Raw genomic sequence first — 17,381 nt, 5'->3', positions numbered from 1 at the left:
ATGGGGAACATGATTGGTATCCCATGTGATATCCAGTGATCGATACTGTAACTAGGGAGTAACCATTAATCCTGGGCACACAATCTCAGATGCACCACATAAAAGAACACAGGTTTTGGATGATAGGAGATGTTAGTTTGCTTATAGAAACCACCCTTTTGCCATGAGACAGAAATGGTGGAAAAAATGCACACTGTGTCAGTTCAGATATAAAAATTCATTCTCTCCCAAGGAAACCAACTATCGCTGTAATCACAGCTCGTTTTGTGGATGGGGCAAATTTAAAAGTTTCTCTCGACGTGAAACGGGATCTATATCTGAAAATTTCCTTCAGGCAAGGAAAATAAGTTTAAACACACAACATAAAAAAACATGGTGTACAACACATCATTTTTATAGCTAAAGAAACAGAACAATGACCAGTCTGCACATTAAAGGCAGAGTTCCTGGGGTGAGAGTATCCATCCAGGCATTTTCTTGCTTTTAATTTAAACCATCTGGGGGGATGTTATATCCGCTCAGTCCTCCTCATTATCAGACTGACAATACAGATCCTTGTGGATTCAAATTCTGTACATCACCTTCAGAATAATTCACAACTTGATCGGTGTAGATGCTCCCCTGTCCATTATTTTAATAAAGTCATTAAGCCACTTAAAATAATTAAGAATAATGCAGAGAGGAATTTCTACCAGTTCAAGTTGTACAAATTGAACAAAAAAAAGTGAAACTGTGGATAATGAAGAGAGAGCAAAGTGGTTCTTTCACCAGTCTTTCTGCACGAGGTATTCAAAAATACTTCATTCTTCCTCAGCCTCGTCCTTTATTTTCACATCTATATGTTTGTAGAATCTCCAAGCCTTCAGGTTGCAGTTTTTCAACATGGTACCAAGCTGGTTCCCCGGACCTACCTCATACGTGTCTGGAAAATCAGTCCCCTGTGCTCGTTCATACATAGCATGCATAGTCTGTTCCCATTTTACTGACGATACCAGCTGTTTCACTAACAGTTGCTGGATGTGTTTACTGTGCATGTACTTTTTGGCATCCACGTTGGAGTAGACAGGTATCAGTGGTTTCTCGACACTGATTCTCCTCAGGATTTCACGGAGCGGTTGAGATGCCGACGCCATGAGGCGAGTGTGGAAGGCACCGCTGACCGGCAGCAGTTTGGTCCGCAGGAAGTGAAACTTTCGGGAATTCTGCTGCAAAAATTCAAGAGCCTGTGTAAAGAAAAAAATATTTTTTGAGTCTCATCAATGATGGAGACTTTACCCAGAATTCATTATTAACACTCGAAGCAGCCACCCACACCTGGATTAACACACTTTTAGGCAGAGTATTTAAATCTACTGAAATTCAATGACGTCATCCACCAATCCCCTCAAACTAGTAAATGCACTGTGTGAAATTGTAGAGGAAAAACATTTCTAAAGAGGAGGGGCAAAGGGCATCACAGCTGAGCCTTGTCTTTTCTCCATCTAATGTCCACACCTGCACTGTCCACTGGCGGTCACTGGACAGTCATCAGGCGCAGGAGCCATGGCTGATTCTCCTCCCTCTCTCATTGTGGCCGAGATCATCTAACTCAGCACTGGTCAGAGATTGAACATGGGGCCTTCCAGCTCTGCATGACTTGCACGCTTGTAATGCTTGTGAGAAACTGAGTAAAAGATTACATAAAAAATATAATTGAACTCGACTGAGTGTTGTGAGTGAACGATGAAACTGAACAGTTACGATGAAGAGTAGCAGCATCTGAAAAGGCAAATGGAATGGAACTACTAATTTTGACTCTGAAGCAACCTAGTCATCCTGGTAAAGTGAAGGACAGGTTATTCTACATTTGGAAACAGAGATGTGAAATGACACAATTAGCAAGGCCATTGATTCTGTGTGCTCAAAAGTGTAAAATATATAAAAGTAGAATGACAGAAACCTCCACTGTAGTAGCTTAACCTAACGGCAGCATAGTGTTATGTTATGGGACTAGTAATCCAGAGACCTGGACTAATCATCTAGAGACATGAGTTCAAATCAACTGGGGAATTTAAATTAAATAAATCTGGAATTTAAAAAAAAGCTAGTAAAAAAGACCATTTCATTACCAGATTGTCGTAAAAGCCCATTTGGTTTACTAATGTCCTTTAGGGAAGGAAATCTGCCATCCTTACCCGGTCTGGCCTATATGTGACTCCAGATCCAGCAATGTGGTTGACTCTGAACTGCCCTCTGAAATGGCCGAGCAAGCCACTCAGTTGCCAGCTCGCCACCACCTTCTCAAGGGCAATTAGGGATGGGCAATAAATGCTGGCTTCCCCACCGATGCCCACATCCAGTGAATGAATAAAAAAAAATAACGGGCCTGGTGCTTTGGACTACCATCAGAACCTGTCAAAAACTCCCTGGAAATGCGATTCCCCTTCGAACAAAACTAATACACTTAGCAAGAGCAAAACATTCCTTAACCCTTACTGATTTTGCCAATAGTGTTTTTTCTGATGCAATACCTTTTCACTGCCATCAGATGGCAACATTGCATCGGGTGGCGATTTATATGGTTTTGTTTTTACAAAGAATGCCTAATTTCATTTTTAGATTTCTTTTTTGGGGGTATGAAATCTTTCTGTTCCCACGTCCCTGGACAGGTCTCACTGATCTGATTGGGGAAGCAAGCCTCTGCCACTGTCCCTCTGCCAATGGCCAGGTTAGTAATGGTGGTGCACTCAGCGGTGAGGACGTGTCCTGCGCCTGTCCTGCTCCATTCAAGTACAGTAACTAGTTAATGTTACCGACAGTGTCAGTGAAGGCACAATCAAAAGATTGGATTATCGTGACCAAGAAAGGCAAAGCGGATACATTGGGGAGTTAGAGTGTAACACGGGCATTGTAAAAGTTGTTTTTAAAAGACATATTTGTAAGCTTTTCTCTCAAATAGAAGGGCACAATAATCATCATTGTGAAAATTACTGCTCGACCCTTACTGTCTCTGCAATTCATTAGATGCTGCAGAATTGTGCTTAAATACTGCTTTTCTTTGTGAATCGAAAGATTTAAAATGTCCAACATATTCTTCTTAAATGTTTCAGTCATCTAATGTGCTAAAAAAATTATAAAATTTCATAACCATATAATAACTTGATGCTTCCTTGGTCCAAACACAATCTTGAAATATTACTTGGTTGTCTCTTTGTTTGCCCTTAAACCTACACTGACATTTGAGGAAGAAGGTCCATTTAAGGTTCTGATTGAATCATTTTTAATTTCTATGGGATTCCTCTAGAAGAAAAAGCCCGTCTTCCTGCAGCTACTGTAAAGGGCATCATTGCTCACCTGTAAATGTCCGGCAATCACGCGCCCATTGGGAAAGAGGTAGTTAGCCACTTCACACACAGGCTCCTCTAGTCTCAATGACTTGCAATGCTCTCGAGCTTCCAGGCAGGCATAGTTATATCTGGCTTCCGCTCGCCCCACAACAGACAACATGCCACTGGGAATGGATTCTGATGCCTCCTGCATAGCCTCTGCTCGCACCTTCACTGCGTAGAGAGCTGTGGTGGAAAGCAGTGCTGGTGAACAGGGTTTCCGTTTCTAATCGTTCGCTCTCATTTTAAGATGACATTTGTCCGATTTCACCAGTACATTTAGTTAATCAATCTTGAACGCAGAGGGGTGTATGTTGGGTGGGTCTAAATGTTTCAGGGATTGTAGAAGACCATTGGTACTTACAGGGCAAATATTAACAGGAACACCAAGTCAAATATAAAAATGAAAGCCAGGACAAATATAAAGAATATAGTAAAGCTACAAAAGGAGATGCGAAAGGTTAAAAGGGAGTGCCAGGTAAAATTAAGAAAAAACATAGAGGGTAACAAATGCCCTTTCTATAAGCGCATTAATATTAAGAGTGTCAAAATCTGGGTAGGGCCAATATGCGAGATTGTGAGGATGGTAGATATTAAATAAATCATCGTCTCAGTTTTCAGTGGATATTGAGATTGTAAAAGCATCAGAGGTGGGTGTAAATCGGGTAGTGGAGGCTATTATTTAAAGAGAACTGGTAGTGAAGAAGTTATTCAAACTGAAGGTAGACAAATCACAAGGAGCTAATGGTTTATATCCAAAGATTCTGAGGTACCTAGGATCTGTGTAGTGTAGGGTCTGACTATGGCGTTCCAAAATTCTATGCCTGCATTTATATAGCGCCTTTCATGACCTCAGGACCCCCCAAAGCACTTCACAGCCATGAAGGACTTATTGAAGTGTAGTTACTGTTGCAATGTAGGGAAATACAGCAGACAATTTGTGCACAAAGTGTCCCACAAACAGCAATGAGATAAATGACGAATTAAACTGTTTTAGTTCTTTTGCTGGAGGGATAAATGTTGGCCAGAACACTGGGAGAACTCCCCTGCTCTTCTTTGAACAGTGCCATGGAATTTATTTATATCCACCTGAGAGGACAGGTGGTACATCTGATGTTAAAACACTCCACCAGTACTGCACTGGAGTGTCAGCCTGGATTATTCGTTCAAGTGCTGGGGTGGGACTTGAACCCACAACCCCTTGACTCAGAGGTGAAAGTGCGACCACTGAGCCAAGGTTGACACTTAAAAGAGGACCCGAGATGGCAAATGTGACTGCTCCCTTAAAAAAGAGACAAGAATAAGACAGGAAATTATAGGTTAATTCAGTTGTTAGTAAACTACTAGAGCCTACAATACAGAATGAAATTACTAAACACGTGGTGAAATAAGAGTTAATCGGAGCTAGTCAGTACAGATTTCTAAAAGGTTGGGCTTGACCAACCATAGAAATCTTTGAAGAAATGAGAGCAGATAAAGGAAATGTAATGGCTGTAGTTTGTGAATTTTCAAAAGACATTTGATAAGGTACTACATAAGAGATGTGGGCAAAAATATAGCACATAGAATCCCCGCCCCTCCCCACCCCCAAATTTTGTTCAGTTCTATTAACTGCCAGTTACAAGTTCTGTTGAAGGGTTCACACTTGAAACTTTCACCTGCCTTTTCTCGGTGTAGCTGTTGATGGGCCTGATATGCATTTCCAACTTTTCCATTTCTATATCATATTTCCAATTTTTTAAAAATGTATATTGGCCTGGAATTTGAGGTCAGCGGCAAAGCTAAAGCCATTCGCTGCTGGCCCTGATGTAAGCGTCACACAAAGATCTCGCGACGGGGGCAGAGCACAGCCAGTCTCGGAGCAGTGAATGACTGACCCCAACTTCAGGGTTTCCACATTAGGCTGCGCATGCGCTAATTCCTGACGTTGCCGTCAGCTTCAAAGGCAAAATGGCGGCGAACGCTGTCAGTTCACCGTCATCAGGACGCAAATTCCGAGCCATTGCATTAGATCATATTTACAAAACATATACTAAAGAAGATCTTGTGGCAGATATTCTCTTCAGTCACTCATCTGTATTCTGACATTCTGAACCAAGGCAGGACTCCTCCTGAACATTGTGAATGGAATCTCGTTAATGCACCACTATGAGTGTGTTGGATCTATCTTTCTTAGCCTCACCTTCAGCAAACTCCATTGCTCCTGCAAAGACCAGGGCCGCAAACTCTCCCACACTGAATCCTGCAGCTCCAACACACTTCTCGATGGCCTAAATACACAGAAAGACAGTTGGAATCACTTAGCAACATTAAAAACAACAGCCCACAATAGATGCTGCAGCGCAAGTTAGATATCTACAGTGTCCCAGGTCCAAAATTAACTGCTAACTTTTTTATATTGCCAATTGGGATGACAATTGTCATCATCAGTAAGAGTTAATGGGCCAGAACTTCGGGTCCCCACGGGGGAGTACGCGCTGGGTACTCACGCGTAGGCCCAACGAAAGTGCCGGATTCGTGCATGCGCGGGAAACCGGAACTTCCGTTCCCTTAAAGGAAGGGGTTCACAGGTTGAACGCGTGCGCCGGAGAGGCAGCGCGTACGCCTGGAACTTCCGTTTTTTTTGCAGGTTTCTCCGGAGCTACGCTTTTAAAAAGCAGTCGCAAGGCCTGCTTTTAACAAGGTAAGTGGCGAATTAAGTAAAATTAAAACATTTTTTCCACAGGTTTATTATTTTTAAATACTTTAAAGAAAGATAAGTTTATTTTTAGCCCCGTTAGAAACTGTAATTAATTCTTTCAAAAATTTAAATTATTGTTTAAAATAGTTATTTTATGTAATTTATAGTTATTTTAAAAACGTGATTTAAAAAAAATTATTTGAAGTTTTAGTTATGTTTTGGGGCTGAATTGTATTCATAGATTTGACAGGTCTTCCTGTCAAACCTATGAATATAGATTCCCTGCTACCATTGGCTCTCCATGGCCCACATGATCCCAGGGGACGCTTCGAGCTAACTGCGCCCCTGGGATACACAAGCACTGCGCGCCGGCAGTTGGAGGAGGCCCAGGATCGGAATCCCACGCGGGCCCACAGCTCAACGGCCGGCGCGCTAGGTAAGTGCAGGTCGGAGGCTTGCACCTGTGGAAAGCCTCCGACCCAAATTTCTGGGTCATTATACAGGAAACTTTCTTTTATCCGGCATGGACGGGACCGACGTGGTGCCGGTTCATCAAAAATTCCGGATAACCGAACGCTATAGTAAAAGATAGGGAGAGCCGACAGCTCCGTATAAAGCAACAAACCCTGTTGCTTAGCAACAACTGTAGAACAATGAACACAAGTTTCAAGCCTGCAGCCACACCCTTGCACAGCACAGATGGAAAAAGGCAAATAAATATGAAGTAAAACCTACTCCTGAATTTTGCCGGTTAACCGACATTTCCAGTTATTTAGGTGCCGGTAAATCGAAAGTTTCCTGTAAGTGCCCCCTTTTTAAAGGGGCGCAAACAATAGACTGTAAATCATCAGTAAAACAAAAGGAAACTTAACAAATTAAAGTAATATGTGGTTGGCCATGTTGATGATGCACTCCAGTCCTTCCGGTGTCCACCGCACCAAAGGCCTCAACCGTACCGGCGCCAAAATTAACTGTTATTTCCCTTACAAACTAAAAACAACTGACCATCGCCCCATCAGTTCGTAAATCAACCCAAACTCATGATTCATTTGTCTAGGTGGCACTGAGCCATACAGAGCAGCAAAGGCCCAGGATTAATCTCCAGCCCTGTCCTCAGTTAACTGATCTCAGCTGAAGTGGCAACAGAAAGACTACAACTGTCTTTAGCAACTCGGGCTAAGAAAGGGGAAAGAATTAGCTAGAGTTCATGCTCCTGATTGTTCTTCAGTAATCCTTGCTGAAAAGTATGCCAGTGGCATTGAGTGTGGGCAGGATCAGGCTTAGCTGTGACGTTCATCACAGTTGAATAGCCTGGGTGGCACTCATAATCTAGACTCATACGTGAAGAACAGCCACTTGAGCGAGATACCCGAGGGAGCATGTGGGATTATACCCAGCAAGAAACACTGCTTTCAGGAGAAAAGGGGGCGAAAACTGGCTGCCTGGGCAACACGTTAGAGAGATGCAGCACGGACCAGGAAGCCAAACCTTTCTCCTCCATCCAAAGACAGCGAGTTGTTGATCTCAGCCAGGTTCACATAATGCACAGCAGGAGGAGGAAGAGGGCCATTTATGTTGCATTTCTACAGGATAGGCTGACTACTGAGTGGCATTTGTAAAGATGCTACTGACACCTGTGCCTGTGTTCACACTAAACGCAATCTCAATGTGGGGCAATACAGAGATGATAAATACAAAAGCACAAGTTTCTCAAGCAGGGTAAGAAGGAAGAACCCCACAACCTTGCATACCCTGCCCGCCTGTAATGTGTGTGCTCCTGACCTGAAGCATGTTAAATTACGGGACAACTTCAACAACTTGCATTTATACAGCACCTTAACGTAGTAAAACATCCCATGGTGCTTCACAGGAGCGTTATCAAACCAAATTTGACACTGAGCCACTTAAGGAGATATCAGGACAGGTGACCAAAAGCTTGGTCAAAGAGGTAGGTTTTAAGGAGCATCTTAAAGGAGGAGGAGAGAGGTAGAAAGGTTTAGGGAGGGAATTCCAGAGCCTACACATAGGCAGCTGAAGGCATGGCCACCAATGGTGGAGCAGTTAAAATCGAGGATGCGCAAGAGGCCAGAACTGGAGGAGTGCAGAGATCTCGGAGGGTTGTAGGGATGGAGGAGGTTACAGAGATAGGGAGGGGTGAAAACAATTTTAAAATCAAGGCGTTGCTCAACCAGGAGCCAATGTAGGTCAGCAAGCACAAGGATAATGGGTGAACGGGATTTGGTGCGAGTTAGGATACGGGGGTGATGGGTGAACGGGATTTGGTGCGAGTTAGGATTCGGGCAGCAGAGTTTGGGATGAGCTCAAATTTATGGAGAGTGCAAGGTGGGGTGTCGGCCAAGAGAGCACTGGAATAGTGGAGTCTGGAGGTAACAAAGGCATGGCTTTCAGCAGCAGATGAGCTGAGGCAGGGCCGGAGATGAGCGATGTTATGGAGGTGGAAGTAGGCGGTCTTGGTGATGGAGAGGATATAGGGTCGGAAGCTCAGCTCAGGGTCAAATAGGTCGCCAAGGTTGCGAACGATCTGGTTCAGCCTGAGGTTGTGAAAGGCGCTATATAAATACAAGCCTTTCTTTTTTCAGTGAGAGGGATAGTTAGTGGCTAGGGAACAGAGTTTGTGGCAGGGGCCAAAGACAATGGCTTCAGTCTTCCCAATATAAATTGGGAGAAATTTCAGGTCATCCAATACTGGATGTTGGACAAACAGCGTGACAAATCCGAGGCAGTGAATGACCTCACCACCACCTCCATCGAACCCTCCACTGCCTCGGATTTGTCACGCTGCTTGTCCAACATCCAGTACTGGATGAGCAGAAATTTCTCCAATCAAATATTGGGAAGACCGAAGCCATCATGTTTGGACCCCACCACTGTTAGATCCGTGTATCTTAATGTTTGTCCTTCAATAATCAGACAAAAGACTGCAGGGCACGATCAACAGGTGTTTACTGAATGAGGGTTCAAACTGCAACTGACTGTACAGATCACTACTCAGGGTTTATATACAGGTGTGGTCACTGCCGGTACTACAGGATACAGGAGCTGTAAAAAGTAGTTCTCCCCCTTAAAGGTACATACATTACAATTCCTCCCCTTTTAGATTAACAGTACCATAACACTCATTTAACAATTAAATATCAAACTAATTACAATTAACACTTTTAACATGCAACATTAACTGAAAATAGTCTATTTATAAATTCAGTCTTTGGGGAGGCTTCCTGATTCTTTCTGGATAACGCCTTTCCCGAGTGTCTCGCTCTTGGTGCGGAGGCGATTCTAACACCCTGTCGTCAGTTGATTCATCAGCTTCCAATGCTATTGTTTCTGAGGTAGATGCGACCTGTACGTCGGGTTCCTCGCCAGGTACGTATGGCCGAGACATGGGGTTGACTCGTTCCTGTGACTCTAGGATCTGGTCAGCATGGCGTCTCACAATGTTCTCCCCAACATCCACTGTGTACATTAGTGGCCCCTGCCGTGTGCATATCGTCCCTGGTTGCCATTTCCCTGTTCGGTAGTCGCGGGCCAAGACTGGTTGCCCTACATTGAAGCTCCTTGTCGGCTTCTCATTGATGTGCTGGAATTGCTTACTCTCAACATCTCTTCGTACATTTGGTCTGAGCAAATCCAGACGAGATCTCAACCTTCGGTTAAAGAACATCATGGCCGGGGCCTGGTTGGTGACAGCCTACAGAAATGCGACACATGCAAACAGGAAATTGTCCACCTTATGCTGCAGTGGAATGTTGTCATCGCACATGGCCTTTACTGCTTTTTTAAAGGTTTGTACGAACCTCTCAACCAATCCATTTGTGGCTGGATGATACGGGGCGGATGTGTAATGCCTTACCCCATTCCTTTTCATAAATCTTCAAAACTCTTTGGACACAAACTGTGGTCCGTTATCAGAGCAAATCTGCTCTGGCAAGCCGTTCCTGGCAAAAATGGTCCGTAGGACTGCAATAGTTTTCTCCGTGGTGGTGGAGGACATTTTGATCACCTCAGGCCATTTCGAGTGCGCATCCACGGCTATTAAGAACATTGAGTCCATGAATGGACCAGCAAAATCAATATGCACCCATTGCCATGGAGATGAGGGCCACTCCCATGGGTGTAGAGGGGCATGTGGTGGTGCATTTTGGACCTTCTGGCATCCTGAGCAGCTCTTTGTCAGGTCCTCGATTTGCTGATCGATCCCCGGCCACCACACATAAGCCCTAGCAAGGCTTTTCATTTTCACCCCTCCCAGATGACCTTTGTGAAGCTCATTGAGCACTCTCTCCCTTAACTTGGGTGGAATTACCACTCGGGATCCACACATCAAGGTCCCCTGGCATACTGACAGCTGTTCTCTTCTGGATGAGAATGCTGGCAACAGTGAGTCGCCATGTGCTGGCCATCCCTTCGCCGTCAAATCATATACCCGAGACAGTGTCGGGTCATTTCGGGTCTCCTTCTCTATACCAGCGTTAGTTACTGGCAAGCATTCAATTATAGTCGAATGAAATATTGCGACAGGATCCATTGCTGGTGCTTCCTCCGCAGTAGGCAGTGGCAGGCGTGATAGCCCATCAGCGTTTCCATGCTGTTTCGTGCCCTTATACTCGATTTCATATTGGTGCGCCCTTAGAAAAAGGGACCATCTTTGTAGCCGTTGCGCAGTCATCACCGGAACGCCCTTCTTTGGACTAAAGATGGAGACAAGTGGTTGGTGGTCAGTCACCAAGGTGAACTTCTGCCCATGCAGATAGTGATTGAACTTTTTCACTCCCCACACTAGGCTGAGGGCCTCCCCGTCAATCTGGGCGTAGTTACGCTTGGCTGAGGTTAGTGACCGAGACGCAAAGGCTACTGGCCTCTCCGAGCCATCCGGGAATTTGTGCGACAGCACCGCTCCAATGCCATAGGGTGATGCATCACATGCCAACCGAATTGGTAGTGCTGGGTTGAAATGAGCCAACACCTCTTTTGATGTGATCAATGCTTTGCTCTTCTGGAAAGCTCGTTTACATTCGTCACTCCACTTCCATGGTACCCCCGTTTGCAGTAGGGTGTTCAGTGGGTGTAGTACGGTAGACAAATTCGGCAAGAACTTATGGTAGTAGTTCACCAGCCCGAGGAACGACCTCAGTTGTGACACATTTTCCGGTGCTGGAGCCTTGACTACTGCCTCAATCTTTTCAGGGGACTTATGTAACCCCTCTTTATGAATAACGTGGCCACAATACGAGATCTGCTTCTGGAAAAACTCGCATTTGTGGCGATTAGCTCGGAGCCCATATTCCTTCAATCTAGTGGCCACCTGCTCCAGGTTGGCGAGGTGATCTCTCATTTTCACCCGTGACCAGGATGTCGTCCAAATAACACTGGGTCCCTGGAATCCCTTGCATGACTTGTTCCATTGCCCTTTGCCAAATAGCCGGAGCTGATGCTACCCCGAACACCAGCCGGTTGTATTGGTCGAGACCTTTATGAGTGTTGATCGTGAGGTACTGTTTCGAGGCTTCTTCTACCTCCATTTGCAGGTACGCCTGGGCCAGATCAATCTTAGTGAAGCATTTCCCTCCAGATAGCGAGGCGAAAATATCTTCAATCCGCGGAAGTGGATATTGTACAGTGTGAAGGACTGGGTTCACTGTCACCTTAAAGTCCCCACAGATGCGAACCTTCTTTGGTTCCCCAGGCGTATTACTCAACGACCTCTTCATTACAGGAATGATGGGTGTAGCCCACTTGCTCCAGTCCACTTTGGACAGTACTCCTGAACGTTCCAAACCTTCCAGCTCTGCTTCGACGGCTGGGCAGATTGCATAAGGTACCGGTCTGGCCTTAAAAAACTTTGGGCTTGCATTTTCCTCTATTTTGATCATCGCTGTTATGCCTTTTAGTGTTCCAAGTCCCTGCTGGAACACTTCTTGTGCGTCAGTTAGCATTTTTGACAGTCGTCCAGGTGTGACGTCGTCATCCTTTTTGGCATCTACAGTCAGTGCTTGTATGGAATGCCAATCTAGCTGTATCTTCCGGATCCATTCACGTCCTAGTAGTGGTGGTCCTCCATCTGGCAATACATATAGGTCCATTTTTGGTGTTTTACATAGATACATAGATACATAGAAGATAGGAGCAGGAGTAGGCCATTCGGCCCTTCGTGCCTGCTCCGCCATTTAATGAGATCATGGCTGATCCTTTAATTCAGTATCCCGTCCCCGCCTTCTCTCCGTAACCCTTAACCCCTTTTGCCCGTAGAAATATATCTAATTCCCTCTTAAATATATTTAATGAGCTGGCGTACACTGCCCTCTGTGGCAATGAGTTCCACAGGTTCACCACTCTCTGAGTGAAGAAATTCCCCCTCATCTCTGTCCTAAATGGTTTAGCCCTTATCCTTAAATTATGTCCTCTAGTTCTGTTCTCACCCGCCAAGGGAAACATTCCTTCTGCATCCAGTCTGTCTAGACCTGTCAGAATTTTATACACTTCTATGAGGTCCCCTCTCAATCTTCTAAACTCCAGTGTGTACATCCCTAAACTACATAGTCTCTCCTCATAGGTCATTCCCGCCATTCCTGGTATCAGCCTGGTGAATCGCCGCTGCACCCCCTCCATGGCAAGAACATCCTTCCTCAGATGAGGCGACCAAAACTGTACACAGTACTCGAGGTGTGGTCTCACCAGTGCCCTGTACAGCTGCAGCAAGGTATCCCTGTTCCTGTATTCTAACCCTTTTGCTATGAAGGCCAGCATACCGTTTGCCTTCTTGACCGCCTGTTGCACCTGCATGCTCGCCTTCAGTGACTGGTGTACAAGAACACCCAGGTCTCTCTGTACTTCCCCCTCTCCCAATCTATTGCCATTTAAATAATAATTTGCCCTCCCGTTCCTGCACCCAAGGTGGATAACTTCGCACTTGTCCACATTATAGTGCATCTGCCATTTATCCGCCCATTTCTTGCCGTTATATATAATGTTCACCCTTATTTTTCCTTTGGGGTAGACTTTTTGCCCCGTGTACGTCTTCAAGATAATCTTTGTATCTCTCAAGAGTATATGTGAGAATAGCCGCTTGTAGTCCCTTCGGTTTATGACTGTTAGGGCTGATCCTGTGTCCAATTCCATTTTCACTTGGACTCCTGCTATCTTGAGCGTGACCCAGATAGTTTGGTGATCCTCCGTTTTGATCACATTATGTAGTTTCAGACAACCCAGCTCCTTGCTTCCGGAGTCTGTATCACTCTTCTGTTCGTCTGAACTACTCTCCGTCACCTTATGTACCTTCTTGTACTTCTCCTGTGGAGATTTCTTGCTGCTGGTTTTCTCTCCCGACCTGCAGACTCTTGCTATGTGTCCTACTTTTCCACACTGTCTGCACACTTTGTCCTTGAACCAGCAATCATTATGGTCGTGTGTTGTGCTACCGCAGCGATAGCACTTCACTGTTCCGTATGACATTTCATTTGTGCCATATTCTTGCGGTCGCTGTTGTATCTCTGCAGCACCCCGTGCTGCTGCTTCGTGTGATACTGCAATGCTGAAAGCCTTGTCCAGCGTAAGATCCTTTTCTGATAGAAGCCGTTTCTGGGTTCCTTCACTTTGAAGCCCACACACAAACTTGTCCCTTAAGCATCTGCTAGTCCCGTTCCAAACTGGCAGTGTTTCGATAGCTTGCGCAGTTCCGTTAAATACTCAGCATTACTTTCATCTTTATGCTGGTTCCTTTTGTGAAACTTAAATCTTTCTGTTATCAGCAGCGGTGTGGGGTTTAAGTGGTCCTGTAGGATTGGCACTATGTTTTCAAAATCCTTTTCTACTGGCTTCTCTGGGGTTACTAGGTTTCGTAGTAAGCCATACGTTTTTGCACCCATTGAATTCAACAATACCAGCGGTTTCTTGTCATCTGGCACTTCATTCGCCTTGCCGTATACTTCTATGCGTTCGACATATGTCGTCCAATCTTCGACTTCATTGTCGAACGCTGTGATACTGCCACTCTTCGGCATTTTTGGGTGTGGTTAGACTGGCTTAAAATGGCGTCTCACGCGCTTTCCTTTCTTCCCCGCTGCGGCTTAAAATGGCGTCTCCCGCGCTGCTGCCAACGCCGCTCTCGGCGGTCCTCGTGGCAAATGGCGACGCCCTGTGGGTTTTGTGCGCTGCTGCCAATGGCGCGCTCTGCGGTCCTCGTGGCAATGGCACCGCTTCGCGTTTTCCTGCGCGCCTCTCTCCCCCGTCGGCGCTGCTCAGCCCTTGAACACAGGCTGCGCTCTGCTCTCTCTCGTCTCTCTCCCCGTTGATGCCGCTCGGTCCTGAACACCAGCTGCGCCCTGTGCGCTCTGCCCTCTCTCTCTCCCCCCCCATCGACGCTGCTCGGCCTTTTTCTGTGCCGCTCGGTCGGCTCTAGCTGCCGCTGTCCGGGAAGGGTCCGCGCAGTACCTGTTGCCAGCCCGTTTCGCTGGACCACCGTGACTGGAAAGCCAAGCCTGGCTCTCGACAGCCTCCCCTGCGATGCTCAAATCTCCGCTGGATGACTGGGCGGTTGCCCGTGGTCAACGCCCGTGCTTCTGGACTCGGCCTTCTTCCACTGTTCTCCAGGAGCGAATCCCTGGGAGGTGATGCAGAGTTGCAGGTAGGTTCGAATCTGCTCGTCGCCAATGTTAGATCCGTGTATCTTAATGTTTGTCCTTCAATAATCAGACAAAAGACTGCAGGGAACGATCAACAGGTGTTTACTGAATGAGAGTTCAAACTGCAACTGACTATACAGATCACTACTCAGGGTTTATATACAGGTGTGGTCACTGCCGGTACTACAGGATACAGGAGCCGTAAAAAGCACGATGCGGTCTCCTCTACATTGGGGAGACCAAACGCAGATTGGGTGACCGCTTTGCGGAACACCTCCGTTCAGTCCGTAAGGGTGACCCCGAGCTTCCGGTCGCCTGTCATTTTAATTCACCGCTCCATTCCCACTCGGACCTCACCGTCCTTGGCCTCTTGTATTGTTCCACGGAAGCTCAACGTAAACTCGAGGAACAGCACCTCATCTTCCGATTAGGCACTCTGCAGCCTTCCGGACTCAATATCGAGTTCAACAATTTCAGATCATAACCTCGGCCCCTATTTCATTTTTTCTTGTAATTTTTCCACTCCTTTCCGCCCCCCCCCCTTTCCTTTTGTTTCTCTCTCACACCTGGCAGCTATCTTTTGCCCTGCCAGTACACTTTACACCTAATCTCAGCCTATTACCATCTCGTCTAGCTTCTAATCTCTTTTACTTCTTTTGTTTCTTTTATTCTTTTGTCCGATCGCAGCCCTGCCTTCGATCTAGTTTCTTTTCTTTCCAGTTTTGAAGAAGGGTTCGACCCGAAACGTCAACTCAAATTTCTCTCCACGGATGTTGCCTGACCTGCTGAGTTTTTCCAGCATTTTCTGTTGTTATTTCGGATTTCCAACATCTGCAGTATTTTGCTATCGTAGCTGTAAAAAGTAGTTCTCCCCCTTAAAGGTACATACATTACAACCACAAACTCCGTTCCCTAGCCACCACTCCTGCATCAATGTAGCCTCCTGTAAATGCTATGTTGAGTATGGAGGTACTATCTGTGTGAAAACCAGTGCACCATTTTCCTCTGAATGTTAAATCGAAAAAAAAGTGTTACTGGCTTATTTGGTTTCTTGAAATAAAATGTAAAACAGTAGTTTATGGCAAAACAAAACAGGGATTTGGAATACCCTAACACAGCTTGTACTCACTTCGGGGTTGTCATGATGCAGCATTTCCACCGCTGCCAAGGACGTGACAAAAACGGCCGGCTGACAGTGAACAGTTTTATTTAACTCTCCCTGCGGCCCATTGACACACAAAGACAGCAGGTCGTAGCCCAGAATCTTCTCGGCGGCCGCGAACATTTGCCTGACGTTGTGGTATTTCTGGAGACCTTTGCCCATCCCGACAAACTGACTGCCCTGCCCGGGGAACAGGAGCAGCGAGGCCTGCCGGGGGCGGCACTTGCCGGGTTTTTTAGCCCGAGTGTCCTGGCCGATTGGTGTTAACATTTCCGCGATGTCTGGGGGAGCGAGGTGGCCGGGGCCGGGGCCGGGGGGCGGCTGTGGCGAGGAGGCCGAGAGTTGTCTGCAGCGAGTGGGGCCCGTTCGAGCCGCGGCTCCCAGCCAGTGCCTCCCATTGCAGCCAAATGCACCGAGCCTCATGTTAACGAGCAGACTGAGCTCCCGGAGGCTGCACGGGGAAGTCAAGCAGCATTTGTGGTGGGGAGAAGACAAGCTTCCTGCAGACGCTTCTCTTGCACTTCACACTGGAACCCGCTCAGGCCCCAGCGGGACATGTGTTCACAGAGACACAATCTGTCACACTCATGGGCACAGCGGAAAGCAAGCTTGGAGCAGCTTGGTTCCTAGGGCTGAACGCGAAGTCTTTCAAACACTTAAAAGAACAGCACCACTCCTCCAGATCCTTTGGAGAAAATTGTCTCTGCTAACAGCAGAAATCCGATTGAATATTGAGTCTGCTAAAATCCCAGACCTCTTTCAACCTCAGCCTTAGCTATTTTGACACCAGTACTAATCGCCCCCCCCCCCCAATTAACTGTCCTTTACACCGGCCCTTATTAAATGTCACCTTCCATTGTTCCTCTATTTATATATTTAGTCGAACTCATTTTGTAGTTCGAGTTGCCCCAACAGATTCAACTGTCCCTTCCTAGTTTGGCATTATCTCTGATTTTCACTAATTCGCTTTACATTTCTAATGTAAAAATTGTTTTAAACTGTAGGGTTCCTAACACCCACTCTAGCCGCTCTCTCGCACTTGGCACCTCACCTCCACCTTGGCCTAACAAGTATTTGCTGCTTTCTACCCTTCAAATATTTTGCAAGTCAGCAATCACTTAGGTTATGGTAACAACAACAACTTATATTTATATAGTGCCTTTAACATAGTAAAACGTCCTAAGGCGCTTCACAGGAGTGTTATAAAAACAACTTTTGACACTGAGCCACATGAGGATAAATTAGGGTAGATAACTAAAAGCTTGGTCAAAGAGGTTGGTTTTAAGGAGCCTCCTAAAGGAGGAAATAGAGGTGGAGAGGTTTAGGGAGGGAATTCCAGAGCTTAGGGCCTAGGCAGCTGAAGGCACAGCCACCAATGGTTGAGCGATTAAAATCAGGGATGCTCAAGAGGCCAGAATTAGAGGAATGCTGATATCTCTGGGAGGTTGTAGGGCTGGAGGAGGTTACAGAGATAGGGAGGGCTGAGGCCAGGAAGGGATTTGAAAACAAGAATGAGAATTTTAAAATCAAGGCGT

The 17,381-nt window shown here is 46.1% G+C and overlaps 1 protein-coding gene across 1 annotated transcript; it reads right to left on the bottom strand.

Moving 5' to 3' along the window:
* Positions 1 to 378: 378 nt before the first annotated feature.
* Positions 379 to 16,522, bottom strand: mcat (malonyl CoA:ACP acyltransferase (mitochondrial)). The gene is made up of 4 exons (XM_086009011.1): positions 15,814 to 16,522; positions 5,548 to 5,635; positions 3,334 to 3,551; positions 379 to 1,223 (listed from the first exon to the last, which is right to left on the bottom strand). The coding sequence occupies exons 1-4, from the start codon at positions 16,267 to 16,269 to the stop codon at positions 801 to 803; spliced, it is 1,185 nt and encodes a 394-aa protein (XP_085865137.1). The 5' UTR covers positions 16,270 to 16,522; the 3' UTR covers positions 379 to 800.
* Between the last annotated feature and the right edge of the window lie 859 nt (positions 16,523 to 17,381).

Source organism: Somniosus microcephalus, chromosome 16, assembly GCF_052327205.1.
Source record: "Somniosus microcephalus isolate GS21.2 chromosome 16, FLI_Smic_1.0, whole genome shotgun sequence".
In the NCBI taxonomy this organism is placed as follows: domain Eukaryota; kingdom Metazoa; phylum Chordata; class Chondrichthyes; order Squaliformes; family Somniosidae; genus Somniosus; species Somniosus microcephalus.
This window is presented reverse-complemented; position numbering and strand designations above follow the sequence as displayed.